General features: G+C 56.4%; 1 protein-coding gene across 1 annotated transcript in view; it reads left to right on the top strand.

The window, feature by feature from the left end:
* Window positions 1-12543, top strand: part of SDK1 (sidekick cell adhesion molecule 1) — an 876702-nt gene that overhangs the window by 802164 nt on the left and 61995 nt on the right. Inside the window, exons 32-33 of the mRNA XM_088017186.1 lie at window positions 1552-1622; window positions 11173-11308. Of these exons, the coding sequence (XP_087873312.1) occupies window positions 1552-1622; window positions 11173-11308 (207 nt within the window). The remainder of the gene's footprint in view (window positions 1-1551; window positions 1623-11172; window positions 11309-12543) is intronic.

Raw genomic sequence — 12543 nt, 5'->3', positions numbered from 1 at the left:
CTCTGCTGCACACCCAGGCCGCCCGCCACCGGGGCAGGCCCCTCGAGAAACTGCGGTTGTCTTTGTGGCTCGTATTTTAATCTTACATTTAACACAACTGGGGTTCTCTTTGGGAGTAAGCACTAATTCTTAGAAGAAAGAGGCAAACACAGAAGCTGATTTTGTTGGCGAGTCTTTGAGGAAATCACAAGCGGGTGAGCAGGACACCACAGACTCCCTTTGCCCTTACAGGGCTCAGGCTCCTTCAGAACTGGCCTGTTCTTGAAAAAAAGCATTCGAGGGCCTCTCCAGGTTCCGAAAGGCCTGTCTCAGTCCTTTGATATTTAAATCATTTCTTTTGACGTACCTATCCTGTTAATCTTCCTCTTCTGAGATTTGCCGTTTCTCTAGCAGTTGACTGCATTGTTTGCACCGTATTGTCTCCAGAACCATAGATCCACTGAGAGGGACAGGCTCCGGGGCTTGGGGAGCCCTGGGCCGGGGTGGGGAGGCTTTCAACGTGTGGATGGTTTGCTGATAAACATTGCCTTGTTATGGTGGCTGGGATATTGAGACCCCCTCAATCCAGCATGATCCAGAAAGCTGAATAAGGGTCCACCATGGACCTCAGGAGGCCAGAGAGCACAGGGTGGAGGACCCCCGGAAGGCAGGAGGGGGTGCTGCAGGTGTGGCTGATACCAGCGTGTCCCAGGTGCTGGGCGCCCTGGCAGGTGTGGAGGAGACTCAGAGGGCAGGTAACTGAGGGGCCAAGTCTCGGACAGTCAGTGGGTGCCAGGTGGGGAGAACGGCCTCAGTCATTCCGCTCAGTGACTCTTGGCAAGCCTCTGATGGTGAACAGCCATGAAGGGGCCAACCCGGCATGCCGGCAGGGCCGCACGGGTTAAGTGGGAGCAGAGGTAGGGAAGGGGTGTCTGAGGAGGCCCACGGGACAGACAGATGGTGCAGGACTGTAGGTTCCAGCGTGCAGGGCACGGCCACGGGCAGAGCCAAACTGACCGAATCCCCCCCAGAGAGCAGAGCCGAGCAGCCAAGGCCGCTGCCCCGAGCACGGCAGCCATCCCTCTGCCCCAGCCTCCCTCCCTTCGCGTCTGAAACCAAGAGCACTCAGTCCTGGCTTGACCCTTTGTCCCGTCCAGAGCCTCTCTGACCTAAGTACCTCCAACGAATGATGCCTCTCCTCCAGGGAGGGCCCCTGAGAAGATGTGGGCCAGCAGGAAGGCTCCCCAGGCAGGGTTCCCAGGGAAGAGAGCCAAGCGCCTTTGTGTGTCCTGTGTGGGTCTGCTGGGGGGGCAGGGGGCGGGGGGACAAAGGCAGAGCATTGTCTTGGTCACTTCCATCAGGGTCCGTCCCTTCTATCCGGGCGGGAACGGGCTCCGCAGGCGGGGAAGGGCATCCATCCATGGGGAAGCGGGGGAGGCGCGCATGTTGGCTTGCCGGCTTCCCACCCCCACCACCGAGCCGTCCCCGAGCCAGGAGGGAGCTGGCTCCAGAATGGCAGCCAAGAACAGGCAGCACCAGCTAACCCTCGCTTTTTTCTTTCTTGGATTCCAGTTCCAGGAGAGCCTCCAAGTTTTGTCTCAGTGACACCGCACACCACCTCCTCTGTTCTGATCCAGTGGCGGGTAAGGGCCGGGAAGGGCAGGGTGTTTCCTGCACCGGCGTCAGAGGCTGGAACCTGCCCGCCTGCTGCGCCCCATGTCGGCATCTGAGGGTCGGCAGTGGGTCACAGGACACCGCATGTTGGCATGCCGCAGGCAGGGGGGCAGCACCGTGGACCCCCTGAGCTGCGCCGTGGGAAGGAACCTGAGCACAGCTCCCTGGGGGGGGGCAAGCAGGACAGCAGGGCTGGTGCAGGGCATCTGGGGCTGAATGTTCCAGGCGTTTGGGGAAGGACGGCCCGGCGAGGCCTCCGTGGTACGCACAGACCTGGGTGGCGTCCAACAGGGCCGCGAAACGGTAGCCTGAGGAGCGATCTTTCCTCCAGGAAGCGTCCACTACCAGAGAAAATACCCACAGGGCTACATGCATCCTGCCTACCTTCCAGGTGTTAATCCTCCATGAACAGTCCAATCAGGGCATCTTGTCCTAGACAATCGAGTGATGTTGGTGGGCCTGAAACAGCGCTGTAATATGATGTCGAAAGGACACTCTGGCTTCTCTTGGCCTTGTTTCCAATTTGGGTACTTTTGCCAACAGCAGTGTACATGGAAGACAAAAAAATAGAGGGCAGAACTGGCAAGGAGGAATGCCCCGGCCCAGGGCAAACCCAGCGAGGGTGCTCACGGGTCTGTGGAGAGGGCTCAGCCAGGCTGGGGGGTCAGGTTCAGCAGCCGGGCTGGAGCCAGGCCAGAAAGACACAGCAACGGGCCAGGGCCAAGGGCAGCGATGGGAATGTTGTAGGCGCTCTGGCCAGCAAGGGAAGCTCCTGAGACCAGAATGGGGTGGCCTTCCAGGAGAGGGCAGTGCCTAGAGCTGGGGTCGTGGGGTAGGGAGGTGGGAGCAGGTGCCCTGGTCTGTGTGCACGGCCACAGTGAGGTGAGGTCTGCCTAGCAGTGGCCACGGTAGTCTGGTGGTCCACAGAGGGGTCTGTGCCGCTGAGCTTCTTCCTCCAGGTTGACGAGATTGTCCAGGAGAGTGCCAGCATCACATCCAGACCAGGCAAGAGAGAGGGGACAGTTTGAGGCCAGGAGATGTAGGGACCAAGAGCAAACTGTGGCCTGGACATGGCCTTAGAGAGGCAGAGGCCGTGCCTAGCCGGGGACAGAGGCTGGCAAGAAAGGAGAACTGGAAGGGATTCCCTTGCAAAAGGAGGGGCCAAAGGGCGTGGGTGGGCGTGCCAGGAAACCCAGAGGAGGCCTTCGGGGAACCTGTCCTAAATGGACCACCTCCACGGGCCTTGTAGGCAGGGACAGATCTTGAGGGAGACCCCTCCAGGCTAGGGCTGGTGCCCAGCAAGGAGCAAGGGGGAGAGAAGTCAGGAGCCCTCCCCGGCCTCCTGGGGCTGCTAATGGAGCAGGGGTGCTGGGCAGGAAGTCAGGGCAGGAAGACCAGGGTTGGGGTGCGTGCACCAGCTGTGAAGGGGCTTCCTGAACTCTCAGGTGGTGGCTCCTAACCGCTGAAGGTTCCTGCTGCCTCCACTTATGTGGCAACTTGGTGGCATCGGTAGGTATTAGCTCTACGCACATGCAGTTTGACCCTGAGCAAAGAGAACAGGTGGAAATTCCATGCAGGTCAAACGAACAGACTTGACACGGCCGCTCCAGGAGGGACGAGAGCGGGAGTTTCACAGCCTGGGCTCCGTGAGGCACACAGAATCTCCAGGTATTGATGGAGTGGCTGCGGGCCCCTCCTTCACTCCTCTGCCAAGTGACACGTCTCAGAGGTGAGGGAACCCTTAAAGGTGATCAAGAGACAGTTTCAAATGTCTTCAAGTGAACGTGGAAATTCGCTGCCTGGCGATGTGTAGTTTCCAGCCTCACCAGCGTGGGGACAGGACGGGAACTGGTTCCCAACCCTGCCTCTGGGCGGCCGTGTCCCCTCAGCTTGTCTCAAGGCCCCACTGGTTCTAGGTCCGTGGACCCGAGTTTGCCAGTGGATGACGCGACCCCAACAGGCCTCTCTGGCCCCCCGTTTTTCCTCTGTAAACATAGGAGGTCGAAGGTGACCTTCAAGGTCTCTGATGAAAGACCCATTAGGTCTCACAGCCCTGACTCCCAGCAGGGCCTTTGGTGGGAGGGGGAGACGTTCAAAGTGGAAATTCAAGGTCCCAAGGGTTTCTGCTTCCCACTCTCCACTAATTTAACCCAAAGATTGGCGTTCTCTACTGTGCTAAATTTCCTTTGTAGACGTGGCATTTGGCGAGCCAGTAACTAGGTAACCTCCTTTTCTATAAAGGCAGCTTGGAGGCTTGGGACGGGCCATTGCCTCCACACGGTGGCTGTCAGCCCCCGCCATCCTGGCCCCCGAGCACGCGGGGCTCCGAGCCCCATGGTTGAGGTTGGACAGCTCTGTGAATGGCGGAGAGCTGTACCAAAGGAACTTGGCACGTGTGTCCATCAGCTGTCCCCGTTTAGGGCCCAGTAGAACAAACTAATTGCAAAAAACCCAGAGCAGGAGGTGGTCAATATGATGTATTGTAGAAATAATTGCGCGTCAAGTGCCAAGCAATTGAAGTATAATTAAAATTATGAGTAATTTACTAAATCAGAGCGAACAGAACAAAGAGACTATGTTTAAATATAGATTTGCATTCCAAATGAAATGTTTCACCTGTAAACCCCTTTTCTTCCAGTAATTTGTTTAAAAATGTGAACACCGCCTGTAATTTCAAGGCTGGTGACCCACTTAAATGTCTCCTCCGTGGAAACTGTCAGGTTTGATTTTTCCTGGTAGGATAATCAATCTCTGCCTTTCATGGGTTCCAGCGCGACTTGAAATCTAAGGATTTGAGTGTGTATTCTAGACAGTGGCGGTATTTTGTTCACACTGAGGGCAGCTCACAATAGACACCGGCATTTCTGAATTGGTCACAACAGAAGCTGGCTACTCTGAAAGTTCCCGTGGCTCGTATGGTCTGTCACTCAAGTGTAGTTCCTTGGGGGGCTAGAGACAGTGGATTTTCAGGCCATTTTTTAGCAAAAAAAAAAAAACAAACAAAACAGAAAAAATTTGTTAGCGATAGATCACATCCTACATGTTGGGCTCAGCAGAGGGTGGATTCGGTGTTGTCATAGGCGCCTTCCTAGGAGGAACGTGACGGCCACCTAGACAGAGGGGAGCAGGCAGCAGGGCCTCTTCAGGACATCTTTGGGGTTTGTTCCTTCTCTCACACGGGCTCCATACCCTGCAGAAGACCAGCTCCTGTGTAGGGTCCTGAGCACCCAGAGGCAGACAAGACAGACTCCAGGCCTTGAAGAGCTTCTGTTTACTGGGCTGAGCCCTTGGACGCAGTAATGGGAAGACAGTGGACGGGGAACTGGGAGAGGACTTCTGACTGTGTTTTGCAGGATGAATGCCCCCCCAAGCCCCAGCAAAAGGGCAGAGATGGGCATCCTGGCATCACCCACAGCTGGAGCAAAGGCTCAGAGGTGTGACGGCCCCTGGGACTCAGCACTGGGTGTCAAGGGGAGGTACGTTGGAGCCAGGTTTTGTAAGGCCTCCTGTGCTCAAGCATCTCCCGGACAGATGACCAGTCCACGAAGAAACCAACCACAGATGGGGTGATCTTGGATGTCACTCCCACAAGCACCGAGTGAGCGCCTGCCATGACCAAAGCCTATCACAGGTGCTGCAGGGAAGTAGAAACGAAAAGACACAGACCCGGCCTTGCCTCCAGGCAGCATGGAATCAGAAACAGCAGCGCGTCAGGACTAAGGGCTTGAAGAGCAGGTCTGTGGCTGGAAGAGAACCTTCTGTTTAGAGTCACAGGAGGCTCTAGACAGCATCTCGCCAGACTTCCACCTGCTGTGGGCCCAGGGCTGAGCCTGGGAGGGTTAGTCACCAGCCCAGGCCCACACTGCAAGGAGCCAGGACTCAAGTCCAGAGCCTGACCACGACCCATGGCTTCTAGAACTCTCCGTGTGTCACACGGAGCTGCCCTCCTGATACCTCCCAGGAGGTCCGGAGTCTTTCATAAATGACAGGTGGGTTTACTCCAAATTCTAGGAATAGAAAGTGTGGTTAAACCCAATTCCGAATCCCGTGCAGGCAGGCCCCAGAATCTCTGTGAAGCCTACCCTTCCTGGGGCCAGGACCCATGGCAGCCTTCATGAGGCCACGCCCGGGCTACGGGGCCACCTGTCCCCCAAGCCCGGATGGCTTCTGCGGGGAGGGCAGCGCTAGGGCCTTTCCTGGCTGGTTGCGGGTAGTGGTTGTGCCTGTGGGCATGGGCTTGCCTTCTCCTCACACCTCAAAAGCACCCTCTCCTCCTTGGCTAGAAATGCTCGTGAGCCCAGGATCCATGGCCTCGGCCCTTCCCCTCTGTCCTCCGGCCCCAGGATGAGCATGGACACACATGCCGTGGGTGGGGTGTTTGCTACCTGTTGCAGAACCCTATGTGGTCCCCAGTGAGAACAATTTTTTCCCAAACTCCCAACTTCCTGCTGTTGATAATTGGGGTGAGCTAAACCCCAGCTTCTCTCCACGAGAAGTGGATTACCCTCGAGCTATCATGTCTCAGGCCTGTGCATCTGCAGAGTCAGACCCTGGGGCCTCTGCAGCCTCCCTGGGCGGGCGGGGGGGGGGTTCCGCTTGTGCCTGAGGCTGCCACCACCACACCCCAGGATTGTGAGGGAGGCTGCGGGGGTGACCCAGCAGCGGTGACATCGCTGGGCTGGTAACTTACATAGACCCAGCCACCTCTACCCTCCCTCTGATTCCGGTCAGCTCAGGTCCCCGGGAAGGGAGCGCAGCATGTCTCACCATCACTGCCCAGACCCCTGTCACTCCTCCTCGCTGCCACTCAAGGACAGTGCCTGGGGACGCTCAGCCAGGATGGCCCGAGGCTCCCGGGGTGCAGGAAGTGCTGTGAGGAAAGCTGGATGTGGACACAAAGGATTCCTGTGTGTTACTCCCTGAGCTCCGGTGGTGCACGCGGTGTGAGCAAACACCTAGTAGGAGCTCCTCTGACCTTCCCGGTGTCCCATCCTTGCTGCAGGGGTAACACAGGGGCCCAGAGCTGTCTGCACTCCCTCACGGCCTGTGCACCAAGCTGCCATCCCGAAGGACAGAGACGCTGGATCTGGGGAGCATTTCACTCTGCCCTCCTTGTGGGAGGTCACTTCCCGTACCCTTTCTGTAAAATTTAGGTGATGGGATGAAGCAACGTCTCTTTTTCATTCTTAGACATCAATTTTTTTCCAACTTTTCCATTCATCATATTTCTTTAAGAAAGAGGTTAAATAAGCTCTCTATTACAACATGGCAATAGCTGTGTCTGAAGGAAACCCCGTGGAATTAGGATTTTAATTCTCAAGTGCGGCCAGTCAGAAACCCAGGACTAGAGCTGAAGAAGCAGATTGTCGCGACCACCTTCCCTCCTTACGAGCCGATGTGTGTGTGCACGCAGTGTACGCGCACACGGTCCCCTCTGGATCCACGCCCACGGGGAGGCACGTGCACCCACACCGTACCTGGCGCCAATCAGCAGTAACACCGAATGCTCCCTACCGCCTACCACAGGAGCTAGTTTCTAAAGCAGGGTTTGGGGGACCTGGAAGCTGTTCTGAAAGCAACTCTGTGAGTGCTTCAGGGAGTGGTTTGAACACGAACCCTGTGGGCCACACCCCATGGTAATGGAGGGACCGGAACACAGGGGTCTATGGGCAGGGAGCACAGCCCAGGACGCAGGGATGCACCCTTGCGGGCACTCTCCAGGCCTTTTGAACACAAAGGTTTTGTCCATCAAAGTTGGTAGGAAATGGGGGAAATTTAATAAAATAGAATAAAACCCACAAGAAAACCCCAGCCTATCACCCTCTCCCCAGGCTCGTGGACTTCACCGCCGGTTCTCCCTTTCCTGCCAGTGCTCAGCTTCCTGAGGCCCTCGCTCTCTGTTTTCTTGCTGAGTGAGAGGACAGAGGGCTCCCAGCTGGAGTAGGTGGGCACAGTCATGGTTTGGGAACAGGGGCTGGAAGGAAGGGTGCACCCACCCAAGTCCCAGGGACCCTGCCCCACGCCACTGTTCACCTGCCCCACCCCCACAACCCGTCACAGGTGCCCTGGGTAGAAGGCAGTTAGAGATGGGGGAGGGAGCAGGTTAGCCAGACAAACTACCAGTCCCCAGCTAAATGTGAATTTCAGATCAACAATTACACGAAGATTAAAATTTAACTAGGTGTCCTGTATTTTTATTGGCTAAATTGGGCAACGCCACAAGGCCAAAAGCAAAACAGAAGAGACTGGTCTGGCATCAAAATCCCTGGACTCCATAGTCCTGCAAAGCTGGCCCAAGCCAGAAGGGAAGGTCCCCTGCGTTGCTGGGGACAGCTAACCAAAATCAAGCGGGAAAAGGGAAAGCCCACAGAAACAGCTCCTCCCGGATCACAGCCTCGTGCTGGTTGAGGATGGCTATGGGGCGGTGGCACACACTGTGGGGGACACGGGGGACTTCAACACAGAATGTGTCCCACACTGGGGTCTAGCGTCCCAGGGGCCAGGAGGAGCGTCGTGCTGAGGACATGTGGAGCCCTTCCATGAGGGATGCACATGGATCACCAAGGCAAGGCAAGCACACTCACGTCTCCCAGTTATGCCTTTCTGCATCTGGTGGGGGGAGATGACACACTATAGAGCTCCTCACGAGTTGGAGGCATTGCAAAGGACTCAGGAAGGGTATCAGGGGCTGCCGGTAGCTTGAGTTGACATGAGCAGTTCTCATGGTCAAAGACATCCTGAACTTACCAGGCACACCATGTCCCTGTGGTACAGGCCTGCATGTAAACCGTGGCTAGCTGCCTCTGTATGAGTATGTCTGGCTATCTGGGCTACATTGCTGGTTTCTTTGGGTTGTGAGTAGCAAGGGTTGAAAGAGAACAGGATTCATGTGAGCACCCACATCCTTCTGGTCCCTGGGTTCAGGCAGTAAGAATTGCATAGCAAGAGTCTGGGGGCAAAGATGTGCCAATGTCCTGGGGCTGCCGCCACAAGTTAGCTCAGGCCGTATGCTTAGAACAACAGAAATGCGTTCTCGCACAGGTCTGAAGGCCAGAAGTCCAAAGCCAAGGGGTCGGCTTCCTTCCTGGCTTCTGGTTGCTGGTGACAACCCTTGGCAGTCCCTAGCTGGTAGGTGCGTAAATGCATTCCTGGCCCCAGTTCCAAAGTGTGCGTGTGGAGGCTTCCCCACACCAACACGCAACATCAGCAGGGGGTCTGGGAATCCAACTCGATTCTACCTGGAGATGGCATCAGATCCCACGGGGTGAGGGCTCGGTCCCCAAGACGGCCCCCCACTGCAGACGCCAATCACGAATATAGGTTGTCCTCTCTATTTTTGACCCACTGGCTTAAATCAGACGTTCCCGTGACCCCATCCTTGGGTTTGACTAATTTGCTAGAGCGGTTCACAGAACTCAGGGAAACAGTTGATTATGAAATGATATATAGCTCAGGAATAGCCAGATGGAAGAGATGCACACGACAGGGTCTCGGGGAGGGGCACAGAGCTTCCATGCTCTCTCCCCAGATCTCCAGGTGTTCATGGACTCAGGAGGTCCCTGAACCCCATCCTCTAGGGGCTTTGTGGAGGCTTCATGACACAGGCTTGACTGATGAAAGCATTGGGCATTGGCCATTGATTGAACCTCCAGCCCCTCTCCTGACCCCAGAAGTCAGGGGTGGGACGGAAAGTTCCAACCCTCTGATCACAAGGTTGGTTCTCCTGGCAACCAGCCCACATCCTCATTAACATGACAAGAGACACCTTGGTCACTCTGGACAAAGACACTATATGAAAAACATATGGCTCATCTGAATGACTAAATAGATATTCTTATAAGTCACAATGTTGCAAGGCATCACTCCTGTCTCTGCTTCTGTGCTCACCTGAAGCCCTCCCTGTGGGTGTGTCCAAATTCCTCTCCTCTTCTAAGGACCTTTGGATCTTCTTATTGCCTCAGAATTTGTCAAATGATTGCTGGATCCTAAGTTGCTTCTCAAAATATGCTTTGTCTTCATCTTCAGCAACTGATAATGTGGAACACTTGGGCTCCCCGTGAGAATTATCTCTTATAATACCTTGCTCATGTTCATCCATCCAAAGTTTGCCATATTTGCAAGCAGCTTTGCTCTTAGTGATTTTCAAGCTTGAAGGTAGTCCTCTTGTCTTTGGGTGTCATTGAAAAGACCCATCGATACTTTGTTTTGGGGTTTTGGAGGGATTGGTAGCTTTAGCTTGTATTAGCAGGACTCAGGACTCCATATAGGCAAACGTTTATGTCAGGTAGATTTCTAGAAGTGTAATTGCTGGATTAAAAGGCGCAAGTGCATTGAAAACCTTGGTAAATAAAACCAAATTGCCCTCCAAAAAAGAAACCAGTCATTGGATTAGGGCCCTCCCTGCTGCAGTGTGACCTCCTCTCAACCACAAGGTCTGCAAAACCCCGTGCCCGTATACAGTGGCATCCATAGGTACCGGGGGTTAGGACACCAACATATCTTTATGGAAGACAAAACCCACAGCAAAGGGGTTTTCCTACAACAAAGCTGTGGCCTCTACTGCGGAACCAGGACAGTGTTTACTAAGAGGCTGGTGGTACCCTATAGACAGCGGCTGGGTGGGCGTCACAGGGAACCTGGCATGCATCCCTGTCCGTGGACAAGCTTCACGACCCTGCTGCAGCCAGGGGTCCTGGGTGTGCCTTTTGTCCATCTGTCTGCTCACAGCTTGAGCAGTTCTTGTTCTTGTTTGCTGAGCATTCCAGAGGAGACACGGGACCCAGAGCCGGCACTGTGGCTGCCGTGGCCCTCCCCAGACTCATTAATCAACAAAATTGACGGGAGGGAGAACGTGGGTTGGGCACCCCAGTGTGCAGCCCGGTGTGGGTTGAATTCTGAGCCTCAGGGCCCGTCCACCGCCATTCATGTTCCTCAGGGTGTCTAAATGTCGAATGAGCTCCTACCCTACCCTAGGCCCTTCGTATGCCAGCTGACATCGGAGGGACCATGGGGGTTCCAGCTTAGGTCTGAGTCAGGGCAGAGTGGGGGTGACCTGGCCTGCAGAGCAGTCACTGGGGGGCCCAGTGAGCCTGCCACGGGCCTGGGTGGCCATCAGGGACAGGTGGGGCCAGTCGGTGGATGATGCAGAACCAACCCACATGCATAGTTCCCTTAGAGTTCTGGGTTCACCAGGCGACGGGCAGCTTCCTCACCCACCTGCGACCTGGGCCATCGTCCCTGCCTTAGCCTGGGACTCCTGCGAGTATTCTGGGGGGCTGTCCATGGGATGAGTGCACATGCCCACACACCAGCACCAGGAAGCCTGGGCTCTCAGAGCCTGATCCTCTACCTGGGGGCCCCCTGTGCTCCTCCTCGTGAATGCGGCACCTGCCTTTTTGTCCATAAACAACCAAGAACCACCTGTTTGAATCAGTGACTTCCTCCAGCACAGTTGACTGATTCAGCTTGAAGCGGAGATCGCCAGGCCCCACTGGCGGACTGACCGTGATGTATTTGCAGCCTCCAAGAGACGAGAGCCTGAACGGCCTTCTGCAGGGTTACCGGATCTACTACCGGGAGCTAGAGTCAGAGGCAGCCTCGGCCACCGTGTCCAAGACGCTCAAAACCCCTTCGGCTTTACGGGCCGAGCTCGCAGGTGAGACGCTTTCCCCGTCCCGGGAAAGGCACCACACCGTGCACCCAGGAGAGGAACCCCTGTGCACGTTGGCTCCGTGCAAGGCATGGTGGGAAATGCCCTGGAGGGTCAGAGGAGATGCGGCTCGCCCCCAGGGGGCACCGCCACTGGGGTGGCAGGTCTCCGGGACAGCCCAGGCATGCACGGAGAGGTGGTGGTCCATGGAGAGCTCCTGGGCTTTGGGGCCTTGCACCCAAGGGAGATCAGGGGAGGCTTCTCGGAGGAGGAGCAATTTGAGATGGGTTGTCAGGGAAAAGGGATTTCGCCGAGGACACAGGGAGGGCATGACTTACAAGGGCCTGGCAAAGCTAAGTGGTCAGGAGGCAGGGAGAGCCAAGGGGCTCCTGGATGGGGCCTCCTGGTGGGCCAGCCAGGAGCACCCGCCTGCGTGAGGCTGGTGGGCTGTGGCGGGGAGGGAGGAGATGAGCCAGGCCCTCCAGGGGCATCGTATTGCTGCCCCGTGTGGAGCCCATCTGGAGGGGAGGAATGGACAGAGGCTGGTTACAGCCTGCTGCTCTGATGGGGTCCAGTCGGGCGTCCCCCGCCCCCCAACCTCATGGTGCATGCACACCCCTCTCACCCAGAGCCTATCCACCTGCTCAGCCACTCTCCCCAGTACCTCTGGCTCGGGCTACGACTCAGAACCAACAGCAATTGAGGCAGCTTCTGGAAGTTCTGGAAAGGCCGCTGCTTTCCCCCACCCTCCTGTCTCAGTAGGGGTCAGAGGGCATCCCCCAAACAGTGTCACAGAAGATCCTCCCTGCCCCTCGACATCCTTGTGGCTTCAGAATGTGCAGCTCAGGGACCACATCCCTGCTCTCTCCACCTCCCACCACAGAGCAGGCTGTGCCTTGGGCCTGCTGGGGTCACAGGGCAGCTGACGGGAGCAGCTTGACCCGGCCTATCCCAGGAGTGGGGCTGACCGGAACAAGTGGCTCATTTGTCTCCCGTGCTCTTGGCCACACCCCATCCCTGCCCCGCAGGTATCCCTGGCTGGTGGCCAGACAGAACCTGGGCTTTGTAGCAAAATCAAAGGACCCAGGATGCGGCTGGGTCCATTCACCTGCACAGGTGCTCTCGGTCTGTGGCTTGCCCGGCCCTATCAGAGCAGGGCTCTTACCTGAGCACAGGTAGGCCGACAACCGTGCCTGCCAAGGGGTATCTGGAAAAGTTGCCGCCCCGGGAGAAACCCATTT

This window comes from Eumetopias jubatus, unplaced genomic scaffold, assembly GCF_037043125.1.
Source record: "Eumetopias jubatus isolate StellerSeaLion01/CBP00866 unplaced genomic scaffold, mEumJub1_p1.0 scaffold_12, whole genome shotgun sequence".
NCBI lineage: Eukaryota > Metazoa > Chordata > Mammalia > Carnivora > Otariidae > Eumetopias > Eumetopias jubatus.
The sequence above is the reverse complement of the archived record's forward strand: the minus strand, read 5'-3'. Positions and strand labels throughout refer to the sequence as shown.